We start from the raw sequence: 16,845 nt of genomic DNA, 5'->3' as shown, positions 1-16,845 counted from the left end.
TCATTTTCTACTTCTTTGTTCTTTTATAGTATTACCTTCAGGTTGAAAATCATTTCCTGGGGAGGGTGAAAGGAGGGAGCATTGACAGCAGTATCCAAATCAAAGCTGTGAGATAACTTCATGTGAAGCCAACAAGCATGGCACAGTCCCATGAGAACTGGACCACCTGTTCACCAGGGGATGACACAGAAGCATCTTCCTTATAATACCACAAACCACTACCAGAGTAGAGGAAACTTACCAATTTAGCACAGTTCTTGGGGTCCAAATGCTTTTGTAAAGTTGAACACTGCTTCTTTTTTATTGTTGTTTTAGTTTGGTTTTTGGTGCTTTTGAGATAAGGTCTTACTATGCTGCCCAGAACTCGGGGCTCAAATGACCCCCTGCCCACATTTCCTGAATAGTGGGAGCTAACTTTTTTCATGAATAAATTTTGAAAAAAATAATAGAATTCTAGCAAAGCGAATAGAAATAGCTCCTCATCTTCCCAAACCTGCTTTTTTTGTGTTTGAAAAGGATCCTAGTAAATAGAAGAAAAAAAACCTCTCATCTAATCTAAAGCACTCATTTTACTGATGAGGCTATCAACCCCAGACTGGTGAAGAGACTTGTCCAAGGTCAGAAATTAATAGCAATTCTGACAAAGCAAGGTTGTCTGACCAGCTCAGTGATTTTTCCATTTCACCACCGACAGCTGTTTGGCTCTCTGAACACCTATTTGACCTCTAAGTCTTTTGCACAATCACTGGAATGACTCTTTGGAAACTTATAAAGGCCTACTCTTGCTTCTGAATGGTTTTACCAACCTCGAATATGCAATAAATACAAATAGTATGATTTTGATGCTATTCAGTCAAAATGAAAACAAAAACCAAAGCTGATAGAGCCTATCACTTATTTGTTCTTGGGCTGGTTTAGAAGTGTGATTTCTTGCATCTAAGGTACAACTTAAAACTAAACAAACAAACCTACTTGAAGGTAAAGTCATCAGTCAGGGCCTCTAGTTTGAATAAAAACAATTTGACTTTGCCATGGGGACAGAAATCCATAGCAGGCTGATCTGGGATTGGCTCACATGAGCCACACTCAATTTTGTAGTACATGGTGCATGTTGCTAGGTGATTCAGCAGAGGGAAACAGAGGACTGATTGATGAGCCTAGTAACTCTTAAGTGACTGCAATATATACATGCACAGAATGAAAGTCAGCCTGTCACAGCTGCTGCTTGCTTCACACAAAGTGCCCAAAGTAAATTCATTATTTAAAGAAGAAAGAAAGAAAGAAAGAAAGAAAGAAAGAAAGAAAGAAAGAAAGAAAGAAAGAAAGAAAAAGCCCCCATATGATCTTGCAAACACTGTCTTTATCATGACCTATGCTGTTCATTTCATTGGATTGGAAGATTTCATGATTTCTAGTATAAAACACCATTTTCAAGAGTGTGTAACTTGTCTATGTAAATTCTCTGGCCCACAGCCTGGAATGCAAATTTTGTTTCTGAGAATGGCTTTGTTTTCAACAACATTCAAAAGAGAAGGGGGCTGGGGTGCTGGCAGTTTGTGGGGTGTGAGTGTGTTTTCATAATCATAGGAATCCTCTGTGTTCCAGAACAGCTTACAGATTTTACTGAATTAGGCCAATTGAATTTTTAAAAAAGATTTTGGTATGACATTTTTTTAAAAGGGCAATTTTGGAAAAATGTCACAAATGAGGCTTCTGAATGTAACAACCTGGATATTTTCAACTTCTTTATAAATTATCTTAATATTGAATAAGTTTAGCACAATATAAAAAGAAGTCTGAAAATGAAAAATTAATATAAATAACTATTAGAGTGCTATGTAATATAAATGACAATAGGGTGCCCACTATGGTACATTCTGGATATCTTGTTAATATTTATGATATCATGGGCTATAGTAAATGTATTTTGGTTACATTCTTCGGAAAATGTGTCCTGAGCATTGGAACTATCCACCTTTCTAAATAATATGAATGTGAAATAAAAGAAATGAAAGAAAAAGGCATGGATCTTGGCAAATCAAATAGCAATTATTTATTTCTTGTGGTTCATGGAAGTAGGCCTGACTGGTAAACACCTGTACTTGGTTTGATTCATATAATGATTGAGATGTGGATGGTTTCTGGGAAATGCCCTCTATGGTGAAAATTAATCAACTGAAACATGTAATATGCCTTTACAAGGTTCTTCTGGAGAACAAAGGCTCCCTTTGATAGGAACACTCTTTGAATCCACATCGTGAACCCATAGGCACTTTGAAGTTCATATAAATACTTGCAGGACAGACCTACTTAGTTGCATAGGTTATTATAAGAGAACCGGGAAATCCGTTGTTACTAGCTGTGATTGGAGGCCCTCTCAGTTTCTTTCTTCACTATTCATTTTAATAATTTCTAGGTGTTGTCAACTCATCAGAAAGCAAAGGAAAAAGGGTTGGAAAGTGAGACCTTATTCCCTAATTTAAAAGGATTTGCATTCTGAAACTTTTCGTACTTGGGTTTCCTGCTGTAATTTCTGAAACATGATGTAACTGAGGTGGGACTTTTTTTATTTGAATTTTAAAAGATGAAATGCTTTAATTATAACTTCTCAAGTCATTTATTTGCATAGTTATTTGCACAGTAACATTAACTATACATTATTATTAGGCAAAGTGACTTTGCCACAGTGACTACAGTAATTAGCTAAGTTTCTTCTATAATTTTTTTTACTTCCAATCCTATTCTACTTTCTCTCCATGTTGTGCCCCCGGAACTCATTTGGGATGTTCTGAGCTTTTTGATTTTAGAGCAATTTTCTAAACCAAATGACTATTTTGAAGTCTAAATAAGCATTAAAAAATCAGGATATATGTGTAATATATACATCTATATGCAAATTGAAAGTTTAGATTTCTAAGTCATAAGATAGTTTGAATTTATGTTTTCTTGTTTTTATATATTAAAATGGCAAGTTTTTATCTTTCAGCCCAATACATGTGTATGTATGCATGATATTCATGATTATGTTTGTGTCAATATATCTGTATATGTCACAGAACACTTATTTGTACAAAGCAGTGAGAGACCATATGCCAGTTATCACTAGTACTACTTTATATCTCAGGAAATTTCACATGACAAAACAACAGAGCACATTCTTTTAGTTCTTCACTGCAAATCTTCTATTTGAATTTCAGACTTAGTGTTCCTTGCTGACAGCATGGATGAGTAGGAGGAAGATCTCTAGAAATCCTCTTACATCGATGCCTGCTGTAGAGACATTACAGAGATCAGCCTTTTTTCTAAAGCACGTGTTCGAGCACAAGTCATCAATTCCACTTAGCAGTTATTCTGCAGACTACTTACTGAACACCTTGACTACTGTAGGTGCCTCAAACACGTTGTCCTCAGTCACCAGCATGCACACAAATCTCTTTTCATCACTGATCTTTGCATTGCTGATAGACAAGGTGTAGTTTTCTGAGAGGCTCAATCTGTCTTTGTATTCTGGTACATCGTCATACTGCACACTTTTCTTTGTAGAGGACCTGAAGGCAATAAATACTGGGGAGCCATCAGGCTTTTCCTAAAAATTAAAATAATAATACATTCAAAAAACTAATGTATTCAGACATTTTAGAATTAATCCAGAATAACAAAATTTCCTGTGTCACATTCATCCACTAATAAGTATATTTTTTGTCCAAGAATAATTTTTTGATACAAGCTTCACATAAAATTTTGTTTATAGAAAATCTTCATAAGAATCAAAGTCATACATTCTTTTTATAGGTATTTGTTTAAATGTGTGGAAAGAATAGAGACAGCTCTTGGAACCTGAGCTTTTCTCACATCTGGAGGACAAAAATGGTGACTTCTTTGAAACTGACGAAGGTCAGTCTTGTTTAGTATAAAATTAAAAAAAAGCAAACATATGAGTATACAAAATGATGGCTTAGAAAACCATCACGGCAATCATGCTTAAATTGAAAATAGTGGTTTAGATGTCCTGGGCATGAATATCTGGCATATTCCTTACTTTAGTCTCCATTCTTCAAATGTGCACATCTTTCAACCATAGCTGATGCGGCTGACCTTTACACAGCACATCCTTTAATAGTCTTCACGGAGGAACAGTATTTACCCTTGTAAAACAATCATGTCCATTAAGCAAGATTCAGATTAACCACTACTATCCATAATTCTGCTATCTGCATTATAAGACTTAACTCAAAAGGTTTCCCTATGAAAACATTATCCAAATATGATATAACCTGTCATATAAAAAGATGCCAGGAACAGAGACATGGGATGCAATTCTTTCCATGTTCAACAGAAATTCTCTTACCTAATAAGCAATTTAGTTCAAAACAGGGGCCAAGCCCTCCTTTACTTACCTCATAAGACCTTTGAAAAAAATAAAGCACGATACAATATGCTAAAATGCATGGAAAATGTTAAGATTCTGGGAGACTTACATTTTAAAAAATATTAATTAGTAAGCTTATCTTAGAGTTTAAAAGTTTTAGCCTCTTAAATATCTGAATATATCAATAATATTATTCCTAAATCTTTTAGTTTTATACAGGTTTATAGTGCAAATCCTTGACTTCAATCATTCCTTCATTATGGGATATATGTAAGTCCAGTACCTTAAGTTTTCATATATTAATTTCTTTATGCAATAAATAATAATTATTAATATTTTAGTACTTAATTACATGGCAGGTACTTTATTTGGGCTTTCTACACCTTAATTAATTGACTTAATAGTCATAATAACCCCGTAAGTTAGAATTGCAGTATTAGTTCATTTACCCATTAGATAATGAAAGTAGGGTTTGGTTAGATAACTTTCAAGCCCATAAAGCTGTGAGCTGAGCTCAGCAGCCTGGCTTCTTTATGATTATACTTGATAATGGTGAGATAACCCTCCTATAGCAGGCCCTGTGGCAAATGCTAATGAAGAGGTGGAGGGAGCAGGGTTGGGAGGAGCGAACTGGGCCTGTGATCTCCATTCACAGGGAGCTTAAGGTGATGGTGAGAAAGTGGCCTACCCTCTGTTTCCTTTCACTTTTTCCACACCTTCCACTTGTCTTTCAGGTGCTTACATTAAATTAGAGTGTGTGTACTACATGTACTAATCAAGTCTGACTTCAGAGCACACAATACCTCTAATGGAACTCGTGGGTTTGCCAGAGTCTTCTGTTTCACTAACAATTTCAAATTTGCAATTCCTGATTTGTTTCCAGTTCTGCTGTGCCAGCTCAGTTTAAGTGAAAAATACTCCCTGGATTATAGTTAGACCAAGGAAAATATTTGTCACTTGATTTCATTAATTTTCACAGTAAATTTGTTTCAGTAGGTGAATTATGTTGTAGACAGCCAAGCCCTTGGACTTTTAGGGATGCTAATAAACATTGTCTTCATAGGCCTCAGCTTCACATTTTCATGTTTATAGGAAAGGAAGTAGCTGAAAGTCATCTGCAGTGAACTGCACAACAGGAGGGGGTCCCGGGAAGTGGTGTGCTGCCTCACCTTCCTTTCACCTGGCCTTTACATAGCGCAATGTGGGTAGGACTTCACATCCCCACAGTCTGGAGAGCTCACTTTCTCAAGAAATTGCCACATGTCAAGCACTGGTATTTTAATAGGAATTACTTCATGTAATCCTCACCATAACCCATGAGGAAGATATTATTTCACTTTATAGTAAGAAAATAGAGCTTATTTCACTTGCCAAAAATGCCACCATATACTCCATAAAACTATAAAACAGGAAGCAATTAACCAAGTCCCAGATAGGTCACACTTACATATTTCCATTTGCCAAACATGAGGTTCTGAGGTACATCGAGTCGGCAAGGCATGATAATGGTATCTCCATATGCTGAATTTACAGTATACCATCCAAGGCCTTTAGATAAAAGGAAAAAGAGAAAGAAATTTTAAGTGTTTTCCTGAAGTTATAACATAGGAACATAGTGGAATTTGCTCTGGGATGATTAACATGTTCAAAATTCTCAGAACTATAAATATATTTATATTTCCCCTTTGAAAATTTTTTTTGGAAAATTAAAAAAATATGTTAAAAACTGAGAAGTAACACATAACATCACAACCAAATTTTGTTTCTATGAGGGCAAATGAACATGAAAATGCTTATTTGGTAGCAATATAGATTAAAATACTAGCTTTAATTTTAATTTTCCACAAAATATTAACATGGTAAAAATTTATAGTATGAAAATTCTTCATAGAAAGTATTATTAATAAAGCTGCATTTTAGGTAGACGATTCAATTTAAAACACAATTTGCTATTTTGGAACAGAAAACTTCTGAGTCTTATTTAATTTTTTATTAAAAATGATAAATAATTTAAATGTGGAAAAGCAATCTTTGCATAGAACTGTAAAATGCTATTCACATCTGTATATATTCATGAAGTTTAAAAAAAAAAACTCAAGTACTTATAAATGTGGACAAGTACCACAGGGTCTCTCTCATGTGTGAAAGCTAGAAAGGTCAAACTGAAAGTGGAATAGTAATTACTCAAGCCTGGAAGAGGGAGGGGGAAGGGGTTGTAGGAAACAGGATAATAGGCACCAAAACATGGGTCAGAGAAGTAGGTCCTAGCGTTCTACAGCATAGTTAGTATGACTATAGTTCATGGTACCCTGTTATTACCCTGTTATATGTTTTATGGAGACCTAGAAGAAAGGAGTTAAAGACTCCAAACATAAAGAAATAAGGAGATGGAAATAAAATTACCCTGATTTGATCAGTGCATATTGTATACATGTATTGAAATGCCACACTATAAAATAACTAAAAAAATACCACATCATAAATATGTATAACTATTATATGTTAATTAAAAAGCAAAGCCCTCAGATGTTTAGTTTGGGAATTTTAGTCAAAAACCTCATATAATTTTAGTTTATTTTGTTTATAATGATCTTTAAAATGTAAAATTGTTACAATTCATTATCTATTAAGATAGGTCTTAATTAGATATGAAGTATAAGGGGCTGTTTTAAATTACAAAGAAAGATGATATTTTGTCCACCAGGTGGTGCTAAAGGGCAAAGCTAAGGCAATCTGCAGCACATAAATAAAATCATCTGAGAACTTTCTGAAGAAACAGGACTAGGTGGATGCCATCTTCCACTGTAATCCATCAATCACAGTGGACACAAAATTTCATACAGAGCTAAAAACCATTAGCATTAGTAAAAACAAAAAAGGTAATAAATTCTTATTTTAAAATTCTATCCATTGAGGATTATGCTTCTTTAAGTAATTTGTCCTAGTGAACAAAAACGCAAGGAGCAAGAACACATTTCATGCAAATATGTAATGTAAAAACTAATTTCCATGGAGTTTTTTGCCATGATTAAGCTACAGAATACAGAATACAACAAATGAGGATGTGTTTTCAGTTGCAATTTGAGACAAGATGTATTCTTGTTCATCCCATGTTCGGTATCATAATAAAAAATTACCTCCATAATTTTTGTTTTGTGTTCTCCACACTGTAACTGTAACTCCTTTAACTTCAAACCATCAAAAAGCAGAAGACTGTAAATGAAAAATGGTCTCTTTGGCCTAGCTAAAATAAAAATAATGGCAGTTTATTTATCAAATTAAGTTAAATTATTTATTCACTTAGGTGCTGAGGTTTACACCCAGGGCTTCCACATTCTAGGCAAGCACTCTGCCACTGAGCTACATCCCCAGTTCTGATAATGTGGGTTAAGACATGTGGCCACAGACAGGCAAGCTAACAGCATTTAGGAAGTGGCTTTTATTTCATATTACAGGACTTGTTTTCTATGATAATGGGCTCCTACTTTGGAATTTCTAGCACATGTTTTCAAGTCAGTCATGCAGTACACAGGTGCAGGTCTACCAAGCTAAGGGAACCATTGTGTAATTTCATATTTTGTTTCTTTCACTGTTTAGAGTAAGGTACTTGAATATGTAATCACCTTAAGGTTAATTGTCTAGATACCTTGTATTATGGCAGCATGTGCTTCTCTAATCATCTCCCATCATCATAAAAGGATGCCTTCTTTTGACAATGGATGGTATTTCTATGGGTGGCCAAGGAGTTAAAATGTTTTACAAACTTAGATACCAATAAAGGTGAATCCTTTGCAAGGTAAAGGGAAATAAAAAAGTTTTTCCCCCAATTTTAATGCTTTGTTCATTCTCAGACGATATTTTCTTTTCCTTTCCTTATAGGATTTTAATATGCTTTATATACACTACATTTTATAATAGGCTTTAAAGCTGCTTGAATTTCAAATACATAGTGCATTTTTAGCAGGATGAAAGCACAATTCCAACTGGGAAGGTACTGTATATTTTTAATCTTTGTATCTCCAGGAACAATGCCTGGTATTTAATGTGCTCCTAAAGAAAGACTTTCTCATTTGAGTATTGTGGAGTCCTTTGCATTTTGGTTGTCAAATGACATCTTTGAAAATCATAGGAGGTGTTGATAACTGGAACTTTGAGAGTTCTTTTTCCTTCCACATACTCTAAATGCTGTCAAATGTTACCCCAGATTTATAGGGAATGTAGAATTAGTTCTTGGATGACACTCTCTGACTCCAGGAGAAACAAACAAAAGCAAGCATGTTTTATAGGAATTCATTATGGACAGCAGGCAAAAAAGACAAAAGTTACACACACAAGCCCTGCCCACAGACATGGGGCAGGATAAATGATAATTGGGTAGAATTTGGAGCCAAAATCATGCCTATTTTAGAATCAATTTTCAAGTTTCTATAGTCATCAACTTTTCTGGTAAGAGCAAACTTACTCCCAGGTTTATCTGATAGAAAGATTAAAGTTAGGATTGCATCTGTTGGAGAGCTCACATCTCTAATCCCTGAGGGATAAAATGGCTACAAAGACCATGGTGATTTGGAAATGAATTAGTGCCCTTACTTCTAGAGATGTCTTAATCTTTGAGATGTAGTGCCAGGAAGACCCAAAGAACCTGCCAACCCAAATGATTCTGTTTATGCTTTTCACAGAAGAAAGAGCTCTTTATCTGTGAATTACCAAATCTGAAAATTAAGTGCAGCTTACTAGAATTCCCCTGTAATTTTCTCCCAGTAATATTAGTTGGTTACTATTATTTATGACTTTGTAGTCTACAGATTATTGGGTACTTCTGTAGAAACAGAAGGCCTATGATGTTCTTCCTGAGGCTGAATGTAGAATGTAAACCAAATGTGTGTGTGCAGCACAAGTTATGACTATGTATGTGTGTGTCATAGGACATTTTAATTGGTGTAGAATCTTATGTATTTAATGTGTTCTGTACTTGAAGGAATTTTTATGAATTATTATCATTGTTATTAAAATGTTTAGTCGTAAAATAACATATAAAAATGTTAAAATTTGAGGAGCAGTTTGTAATTATTTAAGTGGTTTTAAAATAAAGGCTTCATAACCAAAGTTAAAGAACCATATGCTTAGGATACATAGGTGAATTGTATGTAAATATAATGAAGTATGCAGAGGATAAGAAAAATCTCTTTACTAAATAATTATGACATGTGGGATCTCAGGCAAGTAACCATAAAATACAAACTACTTATAGTCATGCATTTTGTATCAGAAAACAGACTGGAAAAACTTGGAAGTTGGGAGAACATATTCCATTCATAGTTGAAATAACTAAAATGTAATGTTTCTGATCATTCATGACAAATGACTTTTTTCCATAGAAACTAATTGTCAGGTTCAGAGAAATCATTTTCTTTGCATTGCTGACATACACACATGAACTGGGATAGCTTAAAATTCGGAAACTGCTACCACATAGTAAGCAGAAGAGCAAACAGTACAGAAAATAGGATGAGAATTAGACCCAGTCTACTTTTACATGCTGTAATTTACATAGTTAGTTATTATTTATTGCACTGGTTTTTTAATAGTGCCACATCCTTTAAAGCATTATTTGAGCTCTGCTGGGTGCTGCAAGAGGGTTAAATGCCATTATGATCTATTCAGAGTTTATGACATAAGAATTAAATTTTAGTTGCTCAGAAATTTCAGACTTATTTGCACAAATGAATTGCTGGGGAAGGGGTAGGTATAAATGAGAAGTTCATTATTAGATATAATTTCATATTTATTTGACTAATTTTGAGAGACAAACATGCTAATGCTCCTATTTGCTTTATTAATAAATCAGGATATGTAAAACTCTAATTGAAACGTGAACATTTTGTAACACCAGTTTACTGCAGTGTTTCTCAACTTGGTCACTACTGACATTTTAAGCTGAATTTCTCTTTATTGTGAAGGGGCTGTATGGTGTATTAGGGTGGTAAGAAGAATCCCTGCTACCCATTAGATGACAGTACTGCCCTTGTTCATTATGACAATCAAAATCTCCAGACATGAAAAATGTTCCTTGGGAGGCAAGATTGGTACTCAAACCCCATCTGCAGAGAGCCACCAGTTTAAACCTTCCAGCTATTGCCTTCTTACATTCAATAAAACTGTGGTTCCCAAGAAAGAAAAGTTTAAGTCAAATAGAATCATTGTGCAGGAATAAATAATTACAACTAGAGGAAGAGAGGCAGAAGTGGTACATAACAATAAATGGGTATGAAAAAATTTGTTTGCCTCACAGGAACATATTATATTAAACTATAATGGGGGACTGATTGTTCACTGTGGGATTTGATTCCTAATCTCTTTACAGAAGCAACGAAAATGGTGTTTTAGCAAATCTATTAAAGTGCCATAATTGAACATAATTATAAATTCTATATGAACTTTCTAAAGTATACCTACAATATATATTTTATTTACTATGATAAAATATTATGCTCCTACTGATAAAGCAAAATAGATATCTTGAAGTGTCATTCAAACCTGTGGTTTTATGATTCAAATGCATGGAGTATCCTATTTTACAATTCCTCTCATATTTCATTGCATTAAATAAGAATTTAAGATTTTCATAAACATGTGTATTAAGGTATATATGTGTGTTTGTCCATGTGTGAGAGATATGAGAGACTATAATTTCCAGGTAATTTGGAATGAACAATAGAAGAGAGAAGGTATTGTGGTGAACTCAAACATTATTTTGAGAAATAGAAGGATTTTTTTTCTTCCTTCTTTTTCTTTAACAATTTCCCTCCAACAAACTTGAGTTCTTGGAAGCCACCTTGGTTCTTCCCTATATCTGAAGTAAGGTTAACGCTGTTTTGAAGTTCACTTCTGCACTGCCTTTCCCAAGTGCCATATTATAAGGCAGGGATAAATGAGTGATGCTTATAATAGCAATTCTTGCTTTCCCCTTCCCCACCCTGTCTTTACAGTTTAAAAAAGGAATGACTTTGGACATCTGAGATGAATGGTTGGGCCACTGTGGAATAATATCTAAAGGGAAAGGGCAATCTTAGCAAACTTGAAATTAATGATAGGACCAAGATTATGTTTTAAGATATGTGTTATTTTACTTATACAGTTGGGGTATTATAACCCTCTATTTATCTTTTTATTCATCTGTAAATCAATGCAAGATTCCCTATTGTGTGACAGAAAGAGATGTCCATGAACAAAGTTAAAAAAAATACTTTATCAGTATTTGCTTACTGTGCAGAAAAATTACCTTCGTGATTGACCTTTGCCTGTTCATGATATTATAAGCATGGGATGAGGTGGGATAAGCCACAATTCCTCCCATTTATTTTAGACCTTCCCCATCTCTCCCTCCGTTCTTGGGTCCTTCCACTTTTGCTAAATTTCTATATACTTGTAAAAGCCTATCTCAAATATTATCTATTCATACATTCAATAATGCATCATGTATCTATTGAACACTCACTACAGGCAAAGTGTGAGGTGTACTTTGTGGGGGAAAATACATAAATACTGAGGCCTTTCCTCAAGGAACCTGTAGGAATTAGTATAAGGTACTTAATGAGTAAACTTAAGTATTATGGAAATGCACAAAAAGCAATGCTAGCAATGAACATGAAAATATTGGTAAAGAATTCTTGAAGGAAATTTTATTTGACCTGAACACTGAATTAAGGTTTCTACAGATGGGAAGGTAAGGATTACCTGATAGGAGCATTGCAGGCAAGGCCAAGGAGAGGCACTTTAGTGACACTTGATTTTCTCTCTTAGGGCAAACTTAATTTTTATTACAGTAATTTCTGCAGAGTAGATCTTTGATCTTCCTAAGGAACATGTCCTGAGACTGGCAGCTTTCCCAAGTTCATAAATGCACATAAATTTTTCCATAATAAAATGAAATAAATGGTTACATCTCTTTGCTTTCTCTTTACTTTCATCATCAACACTAGCATTTGGATTCCTTTTGAGGCTATTTAAAAATTATAATAAAAATTTCATTCAGAAATGATCAAAAAGCAACAACATTGTTTCAAGTTGTGATTTCTTAATTTTTGAGAGGTGTCTCATGAATTTTAAATCAGAAAATGTGGAGATTCTACTAGTTAAAATTTTTTAACTTGGGATATACATATAAACTTTAAGACACCTGTAAGTCTTTTAAAATTATATTTAAAAAACTATCTTGAAAAAAAACTATCTTAGATTATGGTGTACTTAAAGGCTTCTTTTTATAGAAAGTATGCAAAGATTTCATTGCATTGTCAAATGTGGCCTTAAAAAATAGACAACAATGTTTGAGGTTCACCCTAATTTGAATGCAACTTATGGAAGCACAATTTGTTGATATGACATACAAATATAGTAACACCATTCTATTCAGCAGTTCCACCACTCAGAATCTATTCTACAACAGTTTCTGTATACATGCATATTATATACAGCATCATTTTAGATACTGAAAAATTGGAGAAAACTAAATGTTCAATAATATGGGAATAGAATATATAGCCACACAATTCTCTATGTAAACTCATTGACAATAAGTGAGAGCCAAATATACTGTTTTTCTTTTTTTCTATAAACACGATATTTCAAATTTTATATCATTCTTTATTCATTCATTGAATACCAAGTGCCTGCTCCAAATGCTATTGCAGGGTGGGAAATGTCATCAGTGATTCTAAAATCTGCTCTTATGGAGTTAAAATTCTAGAGATATTTATTCATATATCTAAAAGTTTCAACGACTTTATAAAAAGGGAGAAATTGTTAGTTTAGTTCTTTCTCCATTCACCAAACTATACCAAGGAAAGCCCTTATATTTTACTCATTTTGAAATTTTGCAGCACCATTAAGACTGTGGTAGCTCATAATAAAATATAAACTACAGCCCCTCCTCGGGACATAGAAAGGAACTCTATGAGATTCACTAGCTCATATATTTCCTCTGCATTTTACATTTCAAAAAAACATATACTATTCTTCTAAATTCTAGGGAATCCTGCTTCAGGGTATAGAAAGAGGTGCACTACAGTGGTTTTAAGTGAGTATCTTAAATTTGTCCCCTCAAAAAGTGATTTTTGCTTTAGCTATTATTTAATAGAATATAATACACAAGTAAGAAAGTGAACAGATCTAGACTTACCCCTGAAATGTCACTAAAAGCATTAGACTTTAGGGTTTCTTTGGCAACTAACTATCCTCACATTCTTTGTTCTGAGGAGCTGAGATTCCCACACATTCCTCCCACAATGGGATCCCTGTGTTACCAAGTCATCATTCCTAAGAGATGAGGTTTTAGTTATTCTATGGTGTCTGTGCCAGCATGCCAACACACAGGTCCCTGAGTGGTGACAAACTTAAATAACAACACTTAAAAATACTTCAAGCTTTGTGTTGGGGTGAGGGGAAAAAATGCATTCAACTAAACATGTTAAACTTTGTATGTAAAAAGAACAACAATTTATATTTTGTTTCAAAGTGGATTTTCACAGAAGGGACAGGGAGACATGAGTGTGTTTTTCTTTATAATACACATTTTTCTCTTGATAAAATTGAAAAATATATGTAATTGATTACTTTCATTGATTGAAGTTCATAAAAATTGACAATTTCTGCTATCATACCTCCAAGTATCAAGGATTTGATGTGATGTGTTTAAGATGTTCACAGAGGGAGAGTTTTCCACTCAATTAGCCAATACAATGGAAATAATCAGCAAAATACTATTTTCCTTATTCTCACATCTCCAAATTCAATTTCTTATCTTAGTTTTTGCATTGCCTGCATCTACATTTTGAAGATACCATTTGGGAACTATCAACTAAAGAAGTAGATGGAAGAAACCAAAATATGAATACTCCTCCAAGGTTAAAATAATGTAAAGGAAACATGAATCTATTTAGTCTCCATTACTCTGAACTTTTTCTCAGCAGGAAAGTCCAGGTTTAACCATTTATGAGTATTAGTTCTACTTAAGCGAACAGAAGTTATACTTTCTTGTGTGTTCTGCCATGTAACTTGCATTGAAATTATGAAAACAATTCAATTATCTGAGCAAGAAGAAAAATAGCAGTACAGTATTCATGAAAACACTATCAACAGGAAGGCAGGCACAGTGTTTCACAAAAGACTTTAATTGCATCATCTGAAGTAATGGAAACTTTCAGAAATTAGACAACAGTCTACAGAAAGAGTTCATCATTATTGTGACATTATTAAATTTGTTTTCTGTGAATAATTTAATGCCATGACAACAAAAAAACCTTTTGATATGAGAAAATCAAAGCTGTCCTTGAGAGCACTCCCAAACCCCTAAACAGCAAATTCCTAATAACATTCATATGCCTCAAAAACGACTTAGAAAAAAACATCATGAAACTTTTAGCCAATAAGATCATAATTGTTTTCACAGATAACATCTTTCAATAATAGGCTGTGCTAACTGTATCACTTTAGCATTTAAAGTAATATTCAAAGGTATTAGGATGACAGAAAAATTATTTTATACTTGAATTAGCAAATATGTATGGATAATGAGTTAATTGTTAGGGCTACTGAATGATCACAGATTTCTGCTTCTGGATTGGTTGAGTGATCATGTTCTGAATGCTAGTTTCTGGTATTTTCCACATTAAGTATCTAACTTGTTAGTGAAAAATATTTTTATAGGTTGAAATAGCTTGTTGTTCTTTGCTTCATATGCATCCCAATACCTATAGCATTGCCTAGGTATCCTGAGGATGTAGATTTGTACAATCAAACAGTAATAAAGGTTAAAAGCTATTTAGTACATTTTCCCACATATTTGGTGCAATTTACTAGCTTATTTCCAAGATGTAGATTTGTGTAAATTTCACAGCTTTAATTGACAGCTCCCAGAGGGGTTGCAATATAAGTTAAGGTCGTAGGAAGAAAATTATGTTCCTATGGCATTTTTTCTGTTTCTTTAAAAACTAACCTCAACTTACTAGAAAATTGAACTTTCTAGCTTTGAGGAACAAAGAGAAATAGGAATGTTTGTCCAATATCAATTCTCAAAACAGTTTAAAACTACAGGAAGGATAAAATTTAAAGATTAAACAGTTGTATACACTGAGGAAATAAGTCTAATCTATTTTATGAAACTGAAATCGTTTCCCTGTCTTAAAAGATCTTGTGTAGCTTCATGGACTGAGTAAGCAGGGAGAACCAAACCCATTGTAGCTTGCCCACAATGGAAGCTCAATGGGGTAACTATGAGATGCATGAACTTCGAGAGACAATGCTGACATCTATTAATATTTTAACAATAACTTTTCATATATTCCATTTTCCCTGACAGTCATTATTCTTAATTGATGAGTGGGAGGAAAGGTGGGAAAGAGAACAAGATAATTTAGGAAGAAGGCACTAGAGATGAGAAATATAGGAAGCTGTATTGAAAGGTAGCTTTATCATTTCTAAGGGTGTCAGAATGGAGAAATGTTAGAAAGATCTGTGAAATCTCCACGTGAAGTTCCCCCCAACTTTGAAACATTTTCTTATTCCCAAAGGTTTAAAATCCCTAAAAATGTCATCTTACAGCATCAGAGGTCAGCTATATAACTTTTAAATGTCACATATTTATTTAAGCTGCAATTTAGGAATTTGTTTAATGCCCCTTCCCTGAAGAATTTTTCAAAACCTAGCAATCATTCATTGACAAGTGGTAAAATAAAAATACCAGATAAGAAAAACAAGCTCTTAGAGCAGGCAATGGCTCTTCTGTAGGCTATGGTAACACGGCAACTTAAGCCTGGACAGTGTTATTCAGCCCTGTGCACAAACACCTCTCCTGAGAGTCTGTGGGCATTCAGTTCAGTTGGTTTTCCATGCTTGTTAAAGTGTGCCTCTTGTGTCACTTGCTTCTGCTTCAGTCACATCTTCACATCCTTATCTCAGCATCAATTAAATAAATGCTCCGTCTTCTTTATTATTAAGGGAACAAAATTCTGTGAAGTGTAGAAGATGCAAAAATGTACCTCTCAGATCCCTAACAGCAGAGAGCATGACTTGCCAAGGACCCAATTGCTGCATTCTATCAACAGGACTGAGCTAGGGTCACATTTCCCATAGGCAGTTCCCAACTAATGACAGTGCATTAGGTGCACTAAAGATGGCAAGACTGGTTACTCCTGTGAGCGTTGACTGTGGCTTACCAATTCTTTGATGCCCTGATGAACCTTCTGACACTGCATTACAGTCTGAGTTGCTTCTGTTCAACATTCCACCCCTCTCTTTCATTCAGGGTTATATTTAGTTTGTAGTCTGCTGATTTCCCAACATCCCCAGCTCCTTCCTCATTTTTTTCTCATGTTTCCCTTACTAAAATCTTTGCATATTAAATCCACTTGACATCTGCTTCTCAGAAGGTCAATGTGGAGAAAGGTAGGGGGAGTCCTTGTACCCTGTTGGTGGTAATC

The 16,845-nt window shown here is 34.3% G+C and overlaps 1 protein-coding gene across 2 annotated transcripts in view; it reads right to left on the bottom strand.

Moving 5' to 3' along the window:
* The window catches only part of ALCAM (activated leukocyte cell adhesion molecule), a 184,664-nt gene that overhangs the window by 45,937 nt on the left and 121,882 nt on the right, over window positions 1–16,845 (bottom strand). For both annotated transcript variants that reach the window (XM_079154974.1, XM_079154973.1), the window contains exons 2-3: window positions 5,817–5,917; window positions 3,367–3,586 (exon numbers count right to left, since the gene is read on the bottom strand). In XM_079154974.1, coding sequence (XP_079011100.1) covers window positions 3,367–3,586; window positions 5,817–5,917 — 321 coding nt within the window. The remainder of the gene's footprint in view (window positions 1–3,366; window positions 3,587–5,816; window positions 5,918–16,845) is intronic.

Source organism: Sciurus vulgaris (assembly GCF_902686455.1).
Source record: "Sciurus vulgaris genome assembly, chromosome: 10".
Lineage (NCBI taxonomy): Eukaryota > Metazoa > Chordata > Mammalia > Rodentia > Sciuridae > Sciurus > Sciurus vulgaris.
The sequence above is the reverse complement of the archived record's forward strand: the minus strand, read 5'-3'. Positions and strand labels throughout refer to the sequence as shown.